Here is a 19409-nt window from a genome sequence, read left to right on the forward strand (position 1 = left end):
TAAATGTAAAATGCTGCCTTTCAAGCCTCTTAGGGCTGACTGGGGAAGTTTTGAGAATCACGATAGCGTGGGGGTGGCCAAGCGAGCGGCGGCGTCTGTAGTTTCCTCTGGTTTTCCATGGACTCACTGCCTGATTTGTTTGGTCTTCCATCCTTTCTGAAATCAGTGGTGTTATGTTACGAAAGGAAATGGAAGGGAGATAGGGATCCAAACTGTGCTGGCGTGTGTGATGCAAACTAGACCCGTCCTCACGGGTGTGTCTATTGGTGTCTGGGTGCCCTGGGAGGTGCAGGGATGGGAGCGTCTTCAGTGGGACATACTGCTGCAGCAAATGGAGACCCAGGAGACAGTGTCTGCCCACTCTGGCGCCTACTGTAGACAGACCCTGTCTGTTGGAAAGCAGGTGTCTTTTCATAAGCTGCTTCAGGATCCACGTCTGCATGGTAGGAAGATGCAGCGTTGATGTTTGCTGCCCTGGGTGTGGATAGCCTCAGTACCCTGGTTTTGTCCTTTTCAGGCACTGCCAGGAGGTAGAAGGTGGCTGCCAGCCTCCACACAGTCCCCCAGCCTGCGGGTTGGACCCTCCATGTCACAACAGGAGCCAGTGTAGAGGCCACAGGGGCTCAAGGCTGCGAGTTTTAAGCTCATTTCAGGCCTTTAACAGCTCAGGGCTGGCAGTGCCCTGGCTTCCCTTCCAGGGCTGCTAGAGCAGGGTGGGCCCACACATGTGTACAGATACTGTGGACAATCAGCAAGGACCCACAGGGACAGGGCCCTGAGAGGGGCACCAACTAGACATCCTGCAGAAGTCCCTGTAGCTGGGGGCCCCGGTCCCCAGAATCCTGTACTGCAGCATGATGTGGGCCAGGCCCCATGCCAGGGAGAAAGCGATATCACTCATAACCTTGGTCCATTATGGGCAGCAGTTCCTTCAGCATGTTGGCTGCAGGGACCCATCTGGGAGCCAGTTTACTTATTCCAGGCCCCTGAGGTGTCACCCCAGAGATAGGCCTCCTTAATGCCTGTTTCTTCATCACTTCCTCCATCATCTGCACTTTCCCTATACCCTGCCTGGACCCCGAGTAGGTGTCAGATGCTATGCTGGTCACTAGGACACAGCAGCGAACCAGACCCTGGAGCTAGTGATAGGTAGGGGATGGCCAGTGCCACAGCAGGTAGAGCAAGGGCCAAGGGAGATGATGCGGGGGGCTCCCCAAAGTCAACTTTGTCCTGGTTAAGCTTTCACAGAGGAGTGGGGCAGGATGGCAAGAAGTGGGAAGAGGGAGGGGGACCCCAGGCATCCCAGGAGCTGCAGATGATTCTCTGGGCACTGCTGGAGGGAGTGGGTGAGGGAGGAGCCTTGCCAGAGCTTCCCTGCAGCCCGCTTTGACTCAGCATTTCCACCTCTAACAACTGGTCTGGTGGCTGGTTAAGCTCCTGTGCAGGGAGGTGTACACACTGGGCCTCTCACTGTCTGTCCATATGTTTGAACAGGCTCCACCTGACTGCATCCCGTAGTGGGAGAGGTCCAGCAAACATATGCGATGCAGCCATACAAAAGAGGAGGCTGCAAAGCAGTGGGTCTATCGATCATTTGCTGCCACCCATGAGGAGGAAGGGGGTGGGGATGCACTTCTGTCCTCCTTGGGACAGTGAGAGGGGTCCAAGAAGCCCCTGGCTGGGCAGTGTCTCCTTTGGCACTGTGGAGACACCAGACAGGGTGCCCCTTTGTGAGGAACCGCCCCTTGGGGCAACCACCCGCCTCACACACGTGTGCCGTCCACCCCACAGGGCATCTGGCGGATCCCCGTGGACGAGATTGACCGGCCGGGCAGCTTTGCCTGGCACATGAACCGCTCCATCGTGCTGCTGCTCAAGGTGCTGGCCCAGCTGCGGGACCACAGCACCCTGCTGAAGGTGTCCTCCATGCTTCAGCGAACCCCAGACCAGGGCAAGTGAGTGCAGCCACCCTGGACACAGCCTGGCGTGCTGTGTGGGTCAGGGCACACCCACCCCAGGCAGCTTCTCCACGCTCTGGCCCAGCTGTGAGGACCACTGGCTGGGAGCCTGGACCAGCTCTTCATTCTCCTCGGGGACCTCTCTGTCCCAGTGTCTAGAACCTAAGCAACACTTCCCGTCCCCAGGCACCCTGGGGCAGACACAGGCTGTCCCCACTGATCCTGGTTGCATGTTGAGACTCTGGACTACCCAGCCTTTCCTTTCCTCCTGCTTCCCCCAACTCAGGGCTCTCGGGGTGCTGTCAGGTTGTAGGGAAAACAGATGTTCAGAAGATAGCTGTGGTTCCCCAGACAAAGGCCAGTAACAGTGGGGTGAGCAATAGGGGTGCCTAGGCCTCAGTGGTAAACAGGGAGCTCTCTGCCAGAGAGGGCAGGACAGACAACAGAGCCATCTGTTACAGCTGCCATTTATGGGGGATGTTGGGGGCATCCTGGAAGAAATGCAACTCAGATGTAGATGGGCCTGGCCTGGAGGCCTCACGCCGTTGGCTGGGCTGGGCCTCCGCCCATGCCTGTACTGTCTCACCCTCTGGCTGTCTCACTCACCTACCACTTGCCAGGCAATGTGCCAGGAGTTCAGGGGCCTCCACCTGGGGCCTGGGACACCCTGGAGCCAGACCTGAGGGAGCAGCTATAGGCCCTCCCCAGCTGTCACTGAGCACAGCACACAGGGTGGGCTCACTACAGAGGGCCCAAGGGCAACAGGCTGGAGCCAGGTCAGAGGCCTACTGGCTCTGTGGATAGAAGGAGCTCAGGGGAAGCTTCTAAGGGAGCAGCCCCAACAGGTGGTTAGTTGGGACACTGAGGAACCAACAGGCATCCTCAAGGCAGGGATGAGCAGTGACCACCATCCAGCAGTGCTATGTGGTGTCAGATGCCTTCCCGTCCTCTCTGACTACCCCTGTATGACCACAGGAAGTATCTTCGAGATGCTGACCGCCAGGTCCTGGCGCAGCGGGCCTTCATCCTCACTGTGAAGGTGCTGGAAGACACACTGAGCGAGCTCGCAGAGGTATGCCACCTGTGTCCCCCTCTCCTTCACGGCCCATGAACACGCTTCCAAGCCCTTCTCAGGCGGTGGGCCCGATCCCACCATTTGCACACCCCGAGGCAGGATGTGCCCAAGGGTCCCCATCTGTGGGGTAGCATCCATCCTGCCTTTGCCTAGGCAGGGAAGGTCAGCTGTGGTAATGAGTGCACATGAATTCAGTGAGGCATGGATGCACTTGGTGATTAGTGAGCGCCGTAGTGACTCCACGAAACTGAGCTCCCCAAGGGCGTGCACCACCCAGGGCGGGGTCCTAAGACCTCTTCCTGGCAGGCTGACCAAGGCCTGTGAGAACACTGTGTGTGTGCTTCGTGCCTTTTCAGCCTCGAGGCAGATGTAGCAGTGCCTCCTTCTCACAGCTTAGCACCTGAAGGAGGCCAGGGAGGTTAAGCAGCCAGCCTAGCGGGTGGGGCTGTTGGGAGTTGAACCAGGACTGCCTCCAGAGCTTATGCCTGGTAGGGCTGGCTGTGGCTTGGCGCAGGGGATCAGCCTGAGCCCGTTGGGGAGGAATCCTTGCCAGCCCCCAACCCCAGGCCTCATGCTTTAGGGGCCAGGAAGACTTGGCTCTGCAGCAAACACGCTTGGTGGACCTGGGCAGGTCCGATCCCATAAAATGCCCAGAGCTGCTCAGAGGTCACATCATGGAGTCAAAGGAGAGCTGGGCAATGCTGCCCCAACTCAATCCAGGCCTGTTATTCAGGAGCAGTGCCACCTCCAGAGTCCCGTCAGCCCCTTGCTACCTGGGAGAGTGTGGTAGGGCAGCCAGAGGTGCAGAGGAGGGAAGGCCTTTCTTAGGCAGGTCTCTGTGTCCAGTATCCTTCTCTGATAATTGAGACACAGCCCTGGCCAGCTGGCGGATGTCCAGAGCCAGACAGATGTCAGGTGGGAGAGGCCCAGGTTGGGCTCACCAGCCCCCAGAGGTGATTCATTGCATTGGAGACACCAGCGGCACAACATCTTACCTTTGTTTTCTTTGTAGGGGTCAGAGCGCCCAGGGCCCAAGGTCTGTGGCCTCCCCGGAGCCAGGATGACCACCGATGTCTCACACAAGGCCAGTCCTGAGGATGGCCAGGAGGGCCTCCCTCAGCCGAAGAAGCCCCCTCTGGCTGATGCCTCAGGGCCAGGGCCCGAGCCAGGGGGCAAAGTGGGCCTCCTCAACCACCGGCCTGTGGCCATGGATGCAGGAGACAGTGCAGACCAAAGCGGGGAGTGGAAGGACAAGGAGACCCCCCGGGCAGGACCCACTGAACCCATGGACACGAGTGAGGCCACTATTCGCCACTCAGACTTAGAGCGGACACCACCCCTGCTGCCAGGTCGTCCCCCAAGGGACCGGGGCCCCGAAAGCCGGCCCACTGAGCTGTCCCTGGAGGAACTGAGCATCAGTGCCCGGCAGCAGCCCACCCCGCTCACCCCAGCCCAGCTAGCCTCCGCCCCTGCCACCACCATAGGGACCAGGGCAGGGGGCCACCCCGAGGAGCCGCTCCCCCGGCTCAGCCGCAAGAGGAAGCTCCTGGAGGACACGGAGTCAGGCAAGACACTTCTACTGGATGCCTACCGTGTGTGGCAGCAGGGCCAGAAGGGTGTGGCCTACGACCTTGGCCGTGTGGAGAGGATCATGTCGGAGACCTACATGCTCATCAAGCAGGTGGGCGGCGGGCAGAGGCCTAGGGGCACTTGTGTGCTGGTAGCATCCCCACTCTTGCCTTTCTATTCTCAAGGAGGGTCTCCTGGGCCTGCCCTTGGGCTGGGTTTTAGGTGTTCTTCCCACCCCGTTCCCCACTGTTCACATTCTGCAATGAGCTTTAAAAAGTTGATATTCAGCCTGGAAGGAAGTGAGAGCCTATCACAGAAACCTTATCACAACCAGCGCAGGGAGTCTGGACCGCTGCTCACACCGCTGTGCCGGGCCTCTGGGCGCATCTTCAAGGGCATTTCCCTTGAAATAGGGCATTTCCTTCAAGACTTCTGTGGCTGTCATCTAAAGATGGCTGCAGTGACCAGAGATCCCCTTCTCATTTTACCGCCTTTTTAAAAACATTTTATTTTAATATATCAAGCACTTTCCTTTTTCTCTGTTTAAAATTATTCCCATAGGAAGAATCTCCAAAACTTTAGTGACTGGCTCAGATGGGATGACCATCCCTAACATACAGTATTCCCTCTAATCATGTCAGTTTGCAATGCACCCCACCCCCAACTGCCCCATATCGTATGGACCTTGGGCACTGAATCTCCAGACACACTTGACACAGCATGGGGCGATCTCCATCAGGCCTGGGATTCTAAAAGGCCTCTCCCACTCTAATCATGGCCCTCCATCCTGCCCACTTACGGGGCAGGTTTTAGCTCAGAAGACTCCCCTCATCCCCTAGCAGCTGAGCCTCAGCTGAATTTGAAGGCTTGGTTGGAGCCCTGAGTCTGCCTGCCAGCTTCAGCTTGTGAGGATGTAAGTAACTCAGCCATAGAAATGAACTTGGTATAGCCAGATGGGCTCAGAGGAATGGCTGGGTCTAGTCCTGGCACCAGTACCTGGTGCTGTGGCACCTGAACAGGCACCCCCACCTGGAAGATGGATGGGCACCTGCCCCTGCTACCCATGAAGAGCTGGGAGGTAGGGGTCCGGGTGTGGACAGCAGTGGGGACTACTGGCTCTTCAGTAGAGTCTGGGGTGGTGGGGGGCACCCGAGCCATAGGTCATGCCCCCTACCTAGGCTGGTCCGTGCTACATACACAGACAGGGCTGGGGGAGGCTCACCACAATGGCCTGGGCCCACTGACCTCCGGCATCTCGCTGTTAAGGTGGATGAGGAGGCTGCGCTGGAGCAGGCTGTGAAGTTCTGCCAGGTCCATCTTGGGGCTGCCGCCCAGAGACAGGTAAGCCCAATTTAGCCTGTGCCAGCCTCATCTGGCAGAGCCTGCTCCATGTCAAGGCCCTAGGATGCAGGCTGAGAAACAGGTCCACTTTTGGGACTGTTATTGTGGTGGTCAGCTTGGGCCAAGGGGAGATGAGCAGGGGTCAGCTGAGCCTCCAGCCCATGGCCATGGTGGGCGGGAACTTGACAGGGCCCAGACCCCAGTTCAGACATGCCGAGGGGTCTCCTCACCTCAGCCACCTTTTCTCTAACAAGGAGGATGACCCCTAGCCACCTGACCTCACCTGGGAAGGTCATTCCTTCTGGGACAGAAGTAGAAGAAACAATGTTAGAGCCAGGCTGGTTAGGAGCCAGGTGGCTGGGTAAAGGTGGAGATGCAGCCTACACAGGTACCCCCCCCTCCATGAGGGGAGGGCATGTAGGGAGCAAGGTGTCCTAAGAGAGGGTAGGCAGGAGTCCTGGAGTTTATTAAGCAGGGAGAAAGCAAGGCAGCCACGCTCCTGAGTGGGGAAGAAGGGGTTGGTTCAGGGGCCAGGCCAGGGCTGGGGCAGGGTCCAAGATATGGCAGAGAGTAGGGAGTGGGGGAGGCCCCTCCTGGGAGGACCCCAAGCCAGGGTTGAGATTGGGTTTGTGTTGAGTCTGAGACTCTTTCAAGAGAGAGAGGCCAAGTGGTCAGGAACGTCAGGGGCCCCCACCTGGAGGGGCAGTCCAGGCCAGAGACCTGGGGTAAGTGCCCCTGAAGCCATCAGAGGCTAGAAGAGGGCACAGGCAGGGCCAAGGACCTTGGCCAGGTCACAGGCAGAGAAGAGACTTGAGCAGGACAGGGAAGTAGCCAGGAAGGAGAGTGTTCCCAGGGGCCAGCTAGTCAGCAATGCCAGGGCAGTGAGGATGGGGGCCTGATGGATACGGGAACCCAGGGGCCAGGGCTATTTTTGAGAAGTGATGAGGCTGGAAAGGGCTTGAGCAGGAGCAGGTAAGGTGCTGGGTCTGGAGGAGAGAAGTCTCCATGGGAGAAGTCCAGCTTGAAGCCAGTGGGCAGGGTCTGGCTATGAGTTGGGGTAGTGTCTCCATGACCGAAGAAGTGGGAGGGATGGGATCCGATCTCAGTGAGAGGATGAGGCAGGGAGGGGCAGACATGGCAGGCAGAGAGAGCAGGTGTGCTCTGTCTAAAACATAAGCCTCCAAGCCAGAGGTTTGGTGGCATGCCATTTGAGTAGGTGCAGCCTCTTGTCCCCAGGGGTGGCCCGATGCCCCGGGTAGCGTCGCCCCAGGTCCCTTTGTTCCAGGTCCCCTAGCAGAGGGTTGATAGCTGCCTTTGGGGTCCAGACAGGCTTCCTCTCAGTGGAATGGGGCCTCAGGCCCCCACCACCTGCCTGAGCTGTTACGTCAGCGGAAGCCTGGGAGGTTCAGCTTTGACCAAGCAGGCTGTGGGCCAGACAGGGCATGCTGTGGGGAGTAGGTGGGCCTGGTCCCCAGCTAAGGGCCAGAGTCCTTGGCAGGGAGTGCCCCAACCCCCAGCAGTCCCCACCATTTCATTGTCCAGCTGGGCAGAGTGCATAGCACAGCTGCCTGGGCCCCAGTGCTGGGCGCAGGCCCAGGCCCAGGTCCACCAGGGTGCCGTGCCTCCTCCACTGGCCCAGGTGAAGCAGGTAGACATGTGAGTGGTGACCACTCAGGAGACAGGAGGGCTTTTTCTGCTTTTGATGTCCTTAAAAGATAGATCCACACAGGAAACTCCCCCACAACCCCATACCATAGTGTGAGAAGAAAGGGGTGCTGAGCTGGCAGGAGTCAGGGCAGGGCCAGACCCCATTTTGCCAAGGACATGCATATCAGGGCCCCTGAGGGCTGGGTGGGCAGAAGTTTCAAGGTCAGAGACCTTGGAAGATACAGCCTGGGTTATGGGGGCGGCCAGAGCAAGGGGACCCAGGTCCTTACCTTTCAGGTTACCTGCTGCTGGGCGACGCCAGGCCAGGCCCCAGCAGTCCCCTCCCAGGGTGTGGAGGAGAGTGGTGGGGAGGAGGCCCTAATGACCCTCAGACCTACCTGCCTGCTTCCCAGACCCTGGTGGTGCGGTGGGGGTGCCTTGGTATCTGCCATGGGCCCTCTCATTGCATTTCCTACCCAGGATTCTTACCCTGGTCCCAGAGAAGATGGCACTGTGGGGGCTGGCTGCCATCCTCTGGTCCTCTACTCCCTCATTGTGGAGGCCCATTTCCTGCCATCAGAGCCCACAGCTCCCGCCCCTCAGGGAGTGTCCATTTTGCTCACGGCATGTCCTGGTTGCCATGGCAGCCCTGAACCCGCCTAGAGGGCGCTCTGAAATAGAGGCTCAGTGCCCACGGCTGAGGCCCGCTCCTGAGCGAGGACAGGGACACTGCACTCACCTTTCTCCAGCGTGTCTGCTCACGCTGCCAGCTAGGCTGCTACAACACCACTGGCACCGCCGCAGGCCCTCAGGGCCAGAGAGACAGGTCTGTCCTCCTGCCCCGCCCTCCCACAGGACAAGGCTGGGTCCCAGAGCACTGGCCTGGGGCACATCCCAGACACCCAGTATGTAGCAGAGTCCACAGGGGCCCGTCTTGAACCATATGGAATTGGGGAACAGGGCATTTTAGCAAAACCAATGTCAGAAGAGACGGGATCATCGGTGGTAGCAGACTGCCCGCCCCCATGCACTGAGGTATCCACCTGCAGGCGTGTGACTCTCCCACACTCGAGGGGATGGGGGTGCTGCTAGCCAGCCCCATGTGGGCCAGCTCCCACAGTACAGTTGGCCTGGTGCTAGGGAGGGCTGAAGGATGGGCCCAGCCCCTCTGCTCAGCTGTGAGAGGCTGCCTCAGGGCTACCTCACATCACCTCAAGACATGCTATCAGGGCACTGGAGCCTTCACACCTGTCCCAGAAGTGCTGGCTGGGAGTGGGAGCAAAAGTAGCCCTGTGAAAAGAGCCCCAAAAGGGCCTCGTGGAAGAGGGAACTGTGTGGTTGAAGACTCGGAGGCCCCTAGGGCCTGGCTCACCTGGAAATCGAAGGCCCATGGTGGAAGCAGCTGCCAAGGCCAGGCTGCAAGGGAGAGGCCAAGCTGGGGACAGCACTGGGTGCCGTGGCAGTAGGTCACAGTGGGCTGTGGTATCAAGCCCAGGAAGGAAACTTGCAGCATCCTACTAGCTCCCTCAGGACTCTCCAATGAGTGGCCCTTAGGAAGTCACCCTCCAAGACTAACCACCTGTTCCTGCATTCCCTGGGTTGGGAGCTGCTCCCGTGCCTAGGGTCCTACTGGACATACTCCTCCCAGACTGGCACCCTATGATGTGAGGGCAAGGCCAGCTGGAGGTCCTTCCACTGAGTCCCCACCAGTATGACCTGAACATCCTCCCAGGGAGGGGTTCTGGGTCCCCAGCTGTGTCCTAGCATCAGCAGGATCCTGATGGGGTGCCTCTTTGATGGACCTTGTTGGCAGCATTGTGGGGGCTCAGTGGTGTCATATGGGCAGTGCTGGCAGCCCCAGGCACACAGGGTGTCCTGTGGGACAGCACTGGTGGGCTGGCGGGCAGAGCAGTCGTGGGCTCAGGGCTGCCTTGCCGGCCTTTCTCACCTCTCATTTGTCCTCACAGGCCTCGGGGGATACCCCCACCACTCCAAAGCACCCGAAAGACAGCCGAGAGAACTTCTTTCCTGTGACAGTGGCACCCACAGCCCCTGACCCTGTGCCAGCTGACTCTGCCCAGCGGCCCAGTGATGCTCACACCAAGCCTCGCCCTGCACTAGCTGCTGCCACAACTGTTATCACCTGCCCTCCCTCAGCATCAGCTTCCACCCTGGACCCGTCCAAGGACCCTGGGCCTCCCCGGCCACACAGGCCTGAAGCTACCCCCAGCATGGCCTCTCTGGGCCCAGGTGAGTCCCACCCCAGTCCAGAGCTGGGCCCACGCCACTGCCACCATCAAGTCCTCCCTGCATGGAGAGTGTGAGTGTGGGTAAGGGAGGCAAGCAGTGCCCACCTGCCCAGTCGATCCCATGGGGTGGCAGGGCAGATGGCTACGGGTCCACTCACCAGTCACTGGCAGCCTCTGTGGCCCTGGTCAGCACATCCTACATCTACCATTCTTAACCTAACCTGGGTGCCTCAGTCTGCCTGTCTGTGAAAGGGGGTGGTGAGGAGGGAGGAAGCAAACACCATCACAGACGTGTTTGTTGCTGTCGTGTTTTCCTTCCCACAAAGGCTTACAGTAAGTAGGAAGGATGGCTTGGTCAGGTAGGAAAAAGGGATACTAGCCCACACCAGGCCTCCCTCGGGGCACTGGAAGGGATCCTGACCTTCAGCATGCTGCAAGGCCACTGGTATCTGGCCTCAGATACCTGTAAACAGTTCCTGGGTATCAGGCCCTACTGGGTGCAGGGCCAGCAGATCTGCTCAAACCCCATCTTGCCTCATGGGCAAGACAGAAGCCAGCCAGGATGAGGGCAGGGGCAGGTCAGGGGGCTTGTGAAGGAAAACAGAGAGGACAAAGGTGCGGGCAGTAGAGGGCCCTGCTGACCTCGTCAATGAAAGCTCCTGTTCCTTCTAAAACCCAGGATCCATTGGAATGGCAGCCTGCAGGGCAAATGCAGAGCAGACAGCTAGGCCACAGATCCTTCTTGCGGGGAGGGGATGTAGAGGCAGCACTGCTACAGCCAGTGAGTGAGAGGGGAGTAGACAAGGCACCATCCCCCTTGCTGGTCCCGACACCAGCAGCTCTGGCAGCTGCAATTCTGCCAGACTGGGTTCAGCTCAGTCCTGGGCCAGGTTCCACCTGCCACCCAGGGCAGGGGGCCCTTCGCTGATGGTTCCCAGGACTCTATGACCACGTGGCCAGGCTCTGAAGACCCTATAATAGGACAGGGATGTTCCCTAACTAATTCATCTCCCCAGGTGGTGGGGCCCCAGGAGAGACCAGCGTGGTCAGAGGGTTCCCTGTGCCGCTGGGGACATCCGGCGGACATCTGGGGACAACTGGAAATAGACCAGTTTCCGCAACCCTCCCTTTCAGGCCCTCTCCTGCTTCTCCCTCCCTGCCTCAGGGACCCAGCCTGTTTCCTTGCCCCAGACCCGGCACTGGCCCATAGCCTGTGTCACCCCCGGAGGCCCACCTGTCTTCCCAGCTGAATTTCCCGCCCATCTGAACAATGAGACATCGACTCTGCAGAAGTGCCCAGCAGAAGGCAGGCCTGAGAGCCCCCACAGACTGTGGGCCTGAGTGGAGGTTGAGTTCAGAAGTCCTTCTCAGCTCTTTCCCATGGTGGCTCAAGCAGCAGGTGCTGATGTTTTCACCTGATGCCATCCACACTGCTTTGAGGATTGTGAACCTGTAGGCATCCTCTAGCCCAGTCAGCCTCGGTTGCACTGGCTGTGGCCCTGTGAGACAAAGAATTACTTCCCTTTGGGTTGGAACCTGTGGCCATTTGTTTCCAGAGGAGGCTGTGAGGGCTTCAGGACAAAAAGCAGTAAAAGAACTAGTGTTAGCTGGGCGTGTTGGCTCACACCTGTAATCCCAGCACTGTGGGAGGCTGAGGTGGCTGGGTCATGAGGTCAAGAGATGGAAACCATCCTGGCCAACATGGTGAAACCCCATCTCTACTCAAAATACAAAAATTAGCTGGGTGTGGCGGTGGGTGCCTGTAATCCCACCTACTTGGGAGACTGAAGCAGAATTGCTTGAAGCTGGGAGGTGGAGGTTGCAGTGAGCCGACATCACGCTACTGCACTCCAGCCTGGGCAACAGAGCAAGACTCCATCTCAAAAAAAAGAACTGTAGTGGTTCTACCACCATGTGACCTTGGCCATCCCTTTTCTTCTTTCTGCCTCAGTTTCCTGCATAAAATGGATAAGATGAAGATAATGGCACTGCAGGATTTGGAATTGTGCTTGGTATTAAGCAGAGACCTGGCATGGGTTTTGGTTTTTTTTTTATATTTTTAGTGGAGACAGAGGTTTCCCCATGTTGGCCAGGCTGGTCTCGAACTCCTGACCTCAGGTGATCCACCTGCCTCGGCCTCCCATGCTGGGATTACAGGAATGAGCCACCACACCCAACCTGTTTGTTTTGAAACAGGGTCTCACTCTGTTGCCCAGGCTGGAGTGCAGCAGTGCGATCATGGCTCACTGCAGCCTCAGCCTCCCTGGGCTCAGGGGATCCTCCCACCTCAGCCTCCCAGGTAGCTGAGACTACAAGCACAGGCCACTACGCCTGGCTAATTTTTGTATTTTTTGTAGAGATGGGGTTTCACCATGTTGCCCAAGCTGATCTTAAACTCCTGGGCTCAGGAGGTCCACTCGCCTCAGCCTCCCAAAGTGCTGGGATTACAGGTGTGAACCACCATGCCCCCCGCCTGGTGATGGTGATTTCAAGGTGTGGGGGTGATGGGAGCCCAGTGCCATAATCAGTTGGTCAGTGTCGGTAGCTGACTCACTCCCATGAAGACCCAGTTCCTGTCCGTCTGTCTCGGGCTGTCTTGCCTTGTACCCGTCTCATATTCTCATCTTGTAATTTTTGACGGTCAGGAATTGACAATGGCTTAGTGGGGTGGAGTTGGCTCAGGGTCTCCCACGTGGTTGCAGTCAAGGTATCATCAGTGCATCTGAGCTCCCTTGGGGTGTTGGCAGCCTCAGGTCCTCACTGGTTATTGGCCAGAGGCCTCGGCTCCTCCCATGGGCCTTTCTATAAACAACTGAATATCTCTGTGTCATGGTGACTGGTTCTCCCCAGAGCCATTGACTCCACCGAGAGAACACAGAGGAAGCCTCGGTTTCTTTTATAACCTAATCTCAGGAGCTACTGAGATCACTGTAGGCCACACACACCTCCCCGGGGTGTGGGAGGGCCTGATGGATGCCAGGGCCAGGGGTAGCGGGGTAGGGGGCTGGAGGCTGCCTGCTTTCCCTCTGCCTGCCTGTCCCACCGCCAAGCAGGCCAAAGCTGTAATTCACGTCCTTCTCTCCTCTAACTGTTAGATCTAAGAAAGAGGATCTCTTTCCTAGCGTACTTTCTTCAGCCTGGAGAGTTGATCCTTTTCTATTCCCATTCCCAAAACCAAATTAAATGGCCTTTTGCCAGGATGAAACTCTTGAATGACACTGGGGGCAGGGAGCAGCCCTCAGCTGAGAATGTGCCAGTGCAGGCCTGGCCTCTTCATAATGGCCCGTGCTCGACATTCCCCGAGCAGCCCCGCTCCGCTTCCATACCTGCCCGCCTCAGGGCTGCAGCAGATCCGCAAGCAGAGGGCGTGTGGCTGGTCATGTTGGAGTGGGTGTCCCCCAAGGGTCCTCAGAGCTTTCTGGGGTGGTAACACAGCCAAGCTGAAACAGGCATGTCCCCCCAGAGCCCATCCCACAACCTCTAGAAAGGGGGAAGCACCAGGAACAAGCTGGCCTCAGCAGGACCCAGGCCCCCCAGGCTTGCTGCAACCGGCTGCTGCAGGGGACGGCAGGTTCTGCCTGCAGAGGCGCCCACCAATATGAGAGTGTCCAGGCCTGGAGCCACAGCTGGGCTGGGGATGAGGCTGGGAGACAGGGCTGAGCAATGGCTGAACCACTTGGGAGGGCAGATTTGAGGATGAATTCTCTAAGGATGCTGTACTCAACGTGTGAGGGAGCCAAGAGGGCAGGTGTAGCGGGGCCCCTGGCAGGTGCTGTTCCCAGGGTGGGCAGCCCTGTCTCCAGTGGGAAGGTGGCCGCGGAAGCAGGCAGGGTGCTCTCAGGTGCCCCTCTTCCCTAGGGAAGAGCTCACCCATCTACCCAGGCTGTGCTAACCAGGCCGTGGCCCCATGCAGCATTTGCACCCAGAGAGCTTGGGGTCAGTCAGGGCTCTTGTGTCCCCAGAGGGACCCTGGCACTGCCTGTCCAGGCATCTCTCTCCTCTGGGCACGTGCTTATCTCCTTTGCCATGTGCCTGCCCACCACAGCCCAGGACCTGGTTCCATGAACAGCTGCTAGAACAGGGCCTGGCCTTAGATGAGGAAGACCCCTCTCTCTGAGGCAGTCAGGCCATCTAGGGTGAAGGGAGTGGAGCAAGGCGGGAGGGTGGAACAGGGGTTCCCAAATCAAGACTCAAGTAAGGGCACCACCCCTGAGCATGGTGAAGGGGGCTGGAATGCTGGCCTCATGCAGGTCCCTAGAGGCCAGGGGGAGACAGAGCCAGTCCCAGGAGCCTCCTGGGATATAGGGCCTGGGAGACAACCAGCCCAGCCCTGGCACCTGGCTCATGGGTCTGCGCTGAGGAGCAAGGAGAGTTGCCCCAGTGGCACAGGATTTTGGCCTGGCCACCTGCTTCCCACAGAGAACTCAAGTCGTGGGGTAGCTGGGGGAGCTCCAGACAGCCCTTTTCTGCAAGATGGATCCCCAAGTAGGCCCCTCCCCTCAGCCCCCCCACCATAGTGCTCCTCATAAGGCAGCCAGGTAGCCTGGGGAGGGAGGGTGCCTGCCCCTGCCTCCTCCTGCAGAATGCCACAGCAAGAAAGCCAGGTGCCTGCCCTTCCACCCCCACTGAGGGGTATGTCCAGCCAGGCTGCCGGCCTGTGGAAGGGCCACAGGACTGAGAGAAGACCTGCTTGGTGGGTGTGTACCCAGCCCTGGTGAGCCCTGACCTGCCTGCAGGAGGTAGGGGAGTGGCTGGGAGCTTGGCAGGAGGAGCCTTCTGAGGAACTCATCCTTGCCAGACAGTGTTTCAGGGGCTGGACCTGGGAATGACAGTGAGCATAGGAGGGAGTGGCCCAAGGGGGTGGAGGTTTGAGACAAGGCCTCAGCCAGCCTGGGGCAGGAGCCTCAGGCAAAGCAGCCCGATGGGCATGGCCATGGCTCCTGAGGCCTCTGCCTAGCCCAGCAGTCTCCTGCTGGCCCCAGCTTTGTACTGGGAGCTGTCACTCCTGCTGACCAAGGAGGGGAGCTGGCACCCCCTGCTGGAGAGGACAGAGGGCTTCCTGGCAGAGGAGTGGGATGGGGAGGCGGGGGTGGGCTGGAAAGGCAGTGGTTGATGAACAGTGTGATGGGAGAGTCCAGGCCTGAGTGAGAAGACTGGGAGCAGCAAGGGAAGCGAGGGCTGTGTGGAGGGTGGGGGCAGGGCTTGGAGGCCTGGGAACTGGGGACCAATGCTGAGTAACCGCCTGACCAGCAGCCGTATGGACAGCATTTGCCTCTTAGGCCCATCCTGGCCTTGGCACAACTGAGCCCAATTCCTGGCCCCTGCCTCAGGCCAGGAAAGGTGTGGCTGGCTGGACAGGAGCCACAGTGCCAGCATCCACTTTGGTCTTAGTTGGGTTGTTTGGGTTTTGGTCCTGATCTTGTTTCTGAATGCTGCTTATGTGAGCTGGAGGGAGAGTGGACACCACCCCGCATCCCCTCTCACTGCCTTGTGATGGGATCTTAGAGAGGCTGGGCCTCGAAGACTCAGGTGTGGCCCCACTGGATCAGGCGTACAGCCCTCTGGGGGCGGGGAGCCCTCTGGGGGTGGGGAGCCCTCTGGGGGTGGGGAGCCAGCCCCCACCAGTGTCCTCTTGGGTGGTGAGTGATTTCTTGGCAGCACCAACCCGGGCTGCCCTGTGGAGGGGAGAGACGCCTCAGCCAGGACCCCAGCATTGGCCATGCTCCCTTGCCCAGTGTCCCAGGGCACAGCCTGGGTCCATGGGACCTGGAACAGATGCATGGGAGCCTGTGGGGTGGATGAGTCCATTACCCGCGGTGAGCCCATGTCCCCACAGAGGGAGAAGAGCTGGCGAGAGTGGCAGAGGGCATGGGCTTCCCACCCCAGGAGCCACGGCGCAGTCTGCAAGTGAAGACGGCCCCCACAAGTTCCCCAGCAGAGCCACACTGCTGGCCAGCAGAGGCTGCCCCAGGGACAGGCGCCGAGCCCACCTGCAGCCAGGGTAAGGCCAGTTGGGAGCAGCCCAGCACCAGCCCGCAGGAGGCTGCCTCACAGCTGGCAGCCAGGGTGGGTTTCCTAGCCTGGCCTTGGAGGGCAGAGCCTGGGGATGCCCCGTGGAATGAGATGGGGAGGAAATGGGGGTAGTGCAGGCCGGAGAGGGGAGCCAAGGGAGAGGCCCAGGCTGAATAGTTTGGCTCATGGCCCATTGTGTCAGGGGCTGGGTAAAGAGGGACACCAGAGGCTTATTCTGTCCCTGGCATCATGGAAGGGTACTAGCGAGGGCAGGCAGCCTGCTTGGGTGCACTGCAAGACCCAGGCTGAGCCCAGAGTGGGGAAAGAGGGGCAGTCATGGACAGGGAGGAGCATGGGGCCCGTGACAGACACTTGAGGGACATCAGCAGCAGGCAGAAGGGTGGACAGGTTGGGCTAGGCCAAGCAGGCGTCCCTGTCGGCAACCACGTCAGATTCTAGCCCTGGCCTCTGTCCGGCCTGTTCCCACCAGCTGCTCCAACCAGGCAGGCCCCTTGGGGACTCCTCCTGGCGTGGGCCTCCCACAGACCACTCGGGATGGCAGGACCTGGCGCCAGCCCCTGGGGGCCAGGCATGGGCTCTGTGTAAACCCCATTCCTTTTAAAGCCATGGGGCTGCAGAGGAATGTGGAGGCGAGCCAGGCCAGCCGGGTCCTCCCGGCTCATGCAGCTCCCTAGAGGCTGCCAGGCCTGCAACTGTCCCAGTCTTCAGGCTCTGGGCAAACTCAGCCCCTTGCTCCCCCTGGAGGATGAGATGAAAGTGGAGGCCCTGGAGCCAGCCCAGTGACCACGCCTGGCTGAGTGACCAGCTCTGGGCTTCAGTGTCCTCCCTGGGGCATAGACACCAATAGGACATGGATCCTAGGATGGTTGTGGGGATGTGACAGTTCATGCAGGCATGATGCCTGGAGGTCTTGCAGAACCCAGCAAGGCTCGGGGAGTCTCAGGCCCTGGGCTTTTTGAGTTCATGGTGTTACTGGGTGAGGTTCACAGTCCCAGCTCCCCACAGCCCAGGGCCAGAGTTGGGTCCCTGCAGGCTTGAGCCAAGTATCTGCCCAGGGTAGAAGCCTTGGAGCCTGCCAGCCGGCACAAACTACACAGCATAAAGACCCAGGACCAGTGGGGGCGAGATAAAGTGCTCACTGTGTGATGCAGCAGGCAGGAGGTACTCTTGGTCCCTTTGTCTTCCAGAGGGGAAACTGAGGCCTGAGCCGAGAAGGGAAGGGGAGGCTCAGGAGGCTGCGAGTGAGACTCAGCCCCTGAGCTCTCCCCCAACAGCCGCCAGCTCCAAGGCCCCCAGCGGTGGGAGTGTCCAGCCACCAGAGGGTCACCCAGGCAAGGCAGAGCCCAGCCGGGCAAAGTCCCGCCCCCTGCCCAACATGCCAAAGCTGGTCATCCCCTCCGCCGCCACCAAGTTCCCCCCTGAGATCACCGTCACGCCACCCACCCCAACCCTACTCTCCCCCAAAGGCAGCATCTCGGAGGAGACCAAGCAGAAGCTGAAGGTGACCTCAGGGGCTGGGCCAGAGCCACATGTGTGGGTGGGCGGCACAGGTTACAAGGGGACCTAGGGTGGGAGTGGGGGTGGCAGGAGGGGCTGGGGGTGTAGGTGAGGATGGCATACGGGCCTGGGGCAGGGGTGAGGGTGAATCGGGAGCCTGGGGCAGGGGTGAAGGTGGCAGAGGGGTTTGGGGCAGAGCCCAACCATCCCTGACTAGTGCCCCACTCGGCCCTCTCTGCAGTCAGCCATCCTTTCCGCCCAGTCTGCTGCCAACGTGAGGAAGGAGAGCCTGTGCCAGCCAGCCCTGGAGGTCCTGGAGACATCCAGCCAGGAGTCCTCGCTGGAGAGCGAGACAGACGAGGACGACGACTACATGGACATTTGAGGGGCCCCTACAGCCCCACCGCCATGCCCCAGGAGACCGGCCAGGCCTGGGATGCCCTGGAATGCCCCCTCAGCCTGGACCCTGGGCAGGGCCAGAGGCCCACGTGGGATGCCACTGCCCGCACAGCCCCCAGGCCTGCCCAGTCCACCTCCTCATGGCATCCTCCCTGTACCCAGGTCAGGGCTGTCCACACCACGTGGGAGCCCAGAGGAGGAGGGGTCCACCTTAGCCATGTGAAGGTGGATTGGTCACCATCTGCACGCCAGGCGGCATCCTTTTCTATGAAATGTTGACTTTGTAAATCTTCCCACACCCAGCTGGCCATGTCCACCCCTCGACGCCGGGATGAGCCAGCTGTGCCTGTGTCACAGTGGAGGGGTCCTTTAGGGCCAGGCTCGCCCCTCACTTTTTTTGGTTGCTTTTCTAATAAAGATGGAACAGTTGTCTTTGCCTCTTTGCTCACCTCTAGGGGGCAATCCGGCAGAGTCTCGGGTGGAGGGTTGCTGTCCCCAGGGATTCTGGGCCTGGACCTTTACTGCCATAGCCCATAGGGCAGGGCCCATCCTTCTCCAGCATCTCAGGGATCAGCCAGGCAACCAAAGCAGCGACTGGGGGTGCCCAGTGGGGTGAGGAGAGTGCCGGTTTGGGGCTGGCTGGGCAACGCCTCCAGTGCAGCTGGAGCCGGGCCTCAAAGGGGCGTTAGGTGCATCCCCAGAACTCCCCCGGCTGTCGGTGGGTGGGAGGCTGTATGGTGGGAGGGCAGGCAGAGCTGGGGCTGCTGAGAGGCTGGGAGGAGGGGCTGTCAGGGAGGGGAAGGGGGGATGGGGCCGGCAGGGAGGACACTTAGTCCCAACACCGTTGCCCTAACAGGGCCAGTCAGAGAATAGCTGTGGGGCTCAGTGCAAGATGTAAATATGAAGCCCCTTGTTCAAAAATGATTAAGGATTTTTTTTTCTTTTTTTTCTTTTTTCTTTTCTTTTCTTTTTCTTTTTTTTTTTTTTTTTTTGCGGCAGTCTCACTCCGTCTCCCAGGCTGGAGTGCAGTGGCACGATCTCAGCTCACTAAACCTTCGCCTTTCGGGTTCAAGCGATTCTCCTGCCTCAGCCTCCCAAGTAGCTGAGACCACAGGCACACACCACCACTCCTGGCAATTTTTGCATTTTTAATAGAGACGGAGTTTCACCATATTGGCCTGGCTGGTCTCGAACTCCTGACCTCAAGAGATCCACCCACCTTGGCTACCCAAACTGCTTGAGATTGCAGGCGTGAGTCACCATGCCTGATCAAAAATGATTAAGGATTTTAAGGCAGCCCCCACAGAGCATTAAACAAGTCCCTAGAGCAGGCCCCGCCCCTGAAGGCTCCAGGCCCATCTGTTTTGGGGATGCACAGATTCCAGGGGCCCAAACCCACCCTTCACCACTCTCTTCCCCTCCCAGCACCGCAGGGGCCCTCCTGGCCCCTGGGACCGCCCATGGAGCAGGCTCTCAGTCCAGGATGGAGATGGGGACCCTCCTCACTGCCCTGTGCCCCTCATGGGCTGGACACGCCCACCACCCAGGAAGGAAGGTGTAAAGGGCTGGGCACTGCCCTTGTGGAACCAGAGGCTTGGCGGCCCTAGATGGTTCTGGCTGAACCCGCCTTCGGAGGGCTGA

At 59.4% G+C, this 19409-nt stretch overlaps 1 protein-coding gene across 7 annotated transcripts in view; it reads left to right on the forward strand.

Annotated features, from left to right (window-relative positions):
• The window catches only part of CABIN1 (calcineurin binding protein 1), a 161658-nt gene extending 143461 nt beyond the window's left edge, over positions 1-18197 (forward strand). For 5 of the 7 annotated variants that reach the window (XM_007975151.3, XM_007975152.3, XM_073006922.1 and 2 more), the window contains 8 exons: positions 1792-1955; positions 2934-3030; positions 4046-4714; positions 5869-5943; positions 9558-9840; positions 15676-15840; positions 17060-17373; positions 17611-18197. In XM_007975151.3, coding sequence (XP_007973342.1) covers positions 1792-1955; positions 2934-3030; positions 4046-4714; positions 5869-5943; positions 9558-9840; positions 15676-15840; positions 17060-17373; positions 17611-17754 — 1911 coding nt within the window. In that variant the 3' untranslated portion in view covers positions 17755-18197. The remainder of the gene's footprint in view (positions 1-1791; positions 1956-2933; positions 3031-4045; positions 4715-5868; positions 5944-9557; positions 9841-15675; positions 15841-17059; positions 17374-17610) is intronic. The other 2 variants (XM_037995408.2, XM_037995409.2) reach the window with 2 other exon arrangements.
• Positions 18198-19409: the final 1212 nt, after the last annotated feature.

The sequence above is a fragment of the Chlorocebus sabaeus genome, chromosome 19 (assembly GCF_047675955.1).
Source record: "Chlorocebus sabaeus isolate Y175 chromosome 19, mChlSab1.0.hap1, whole genome shotgun sequence".
Taxonomy (NCBI): Eukaryota; Metazoa; Chordata; class Mammalia; order Primates; family Cercopithecidae; genus Chlorocebus; species Chlorocebus sabaeus.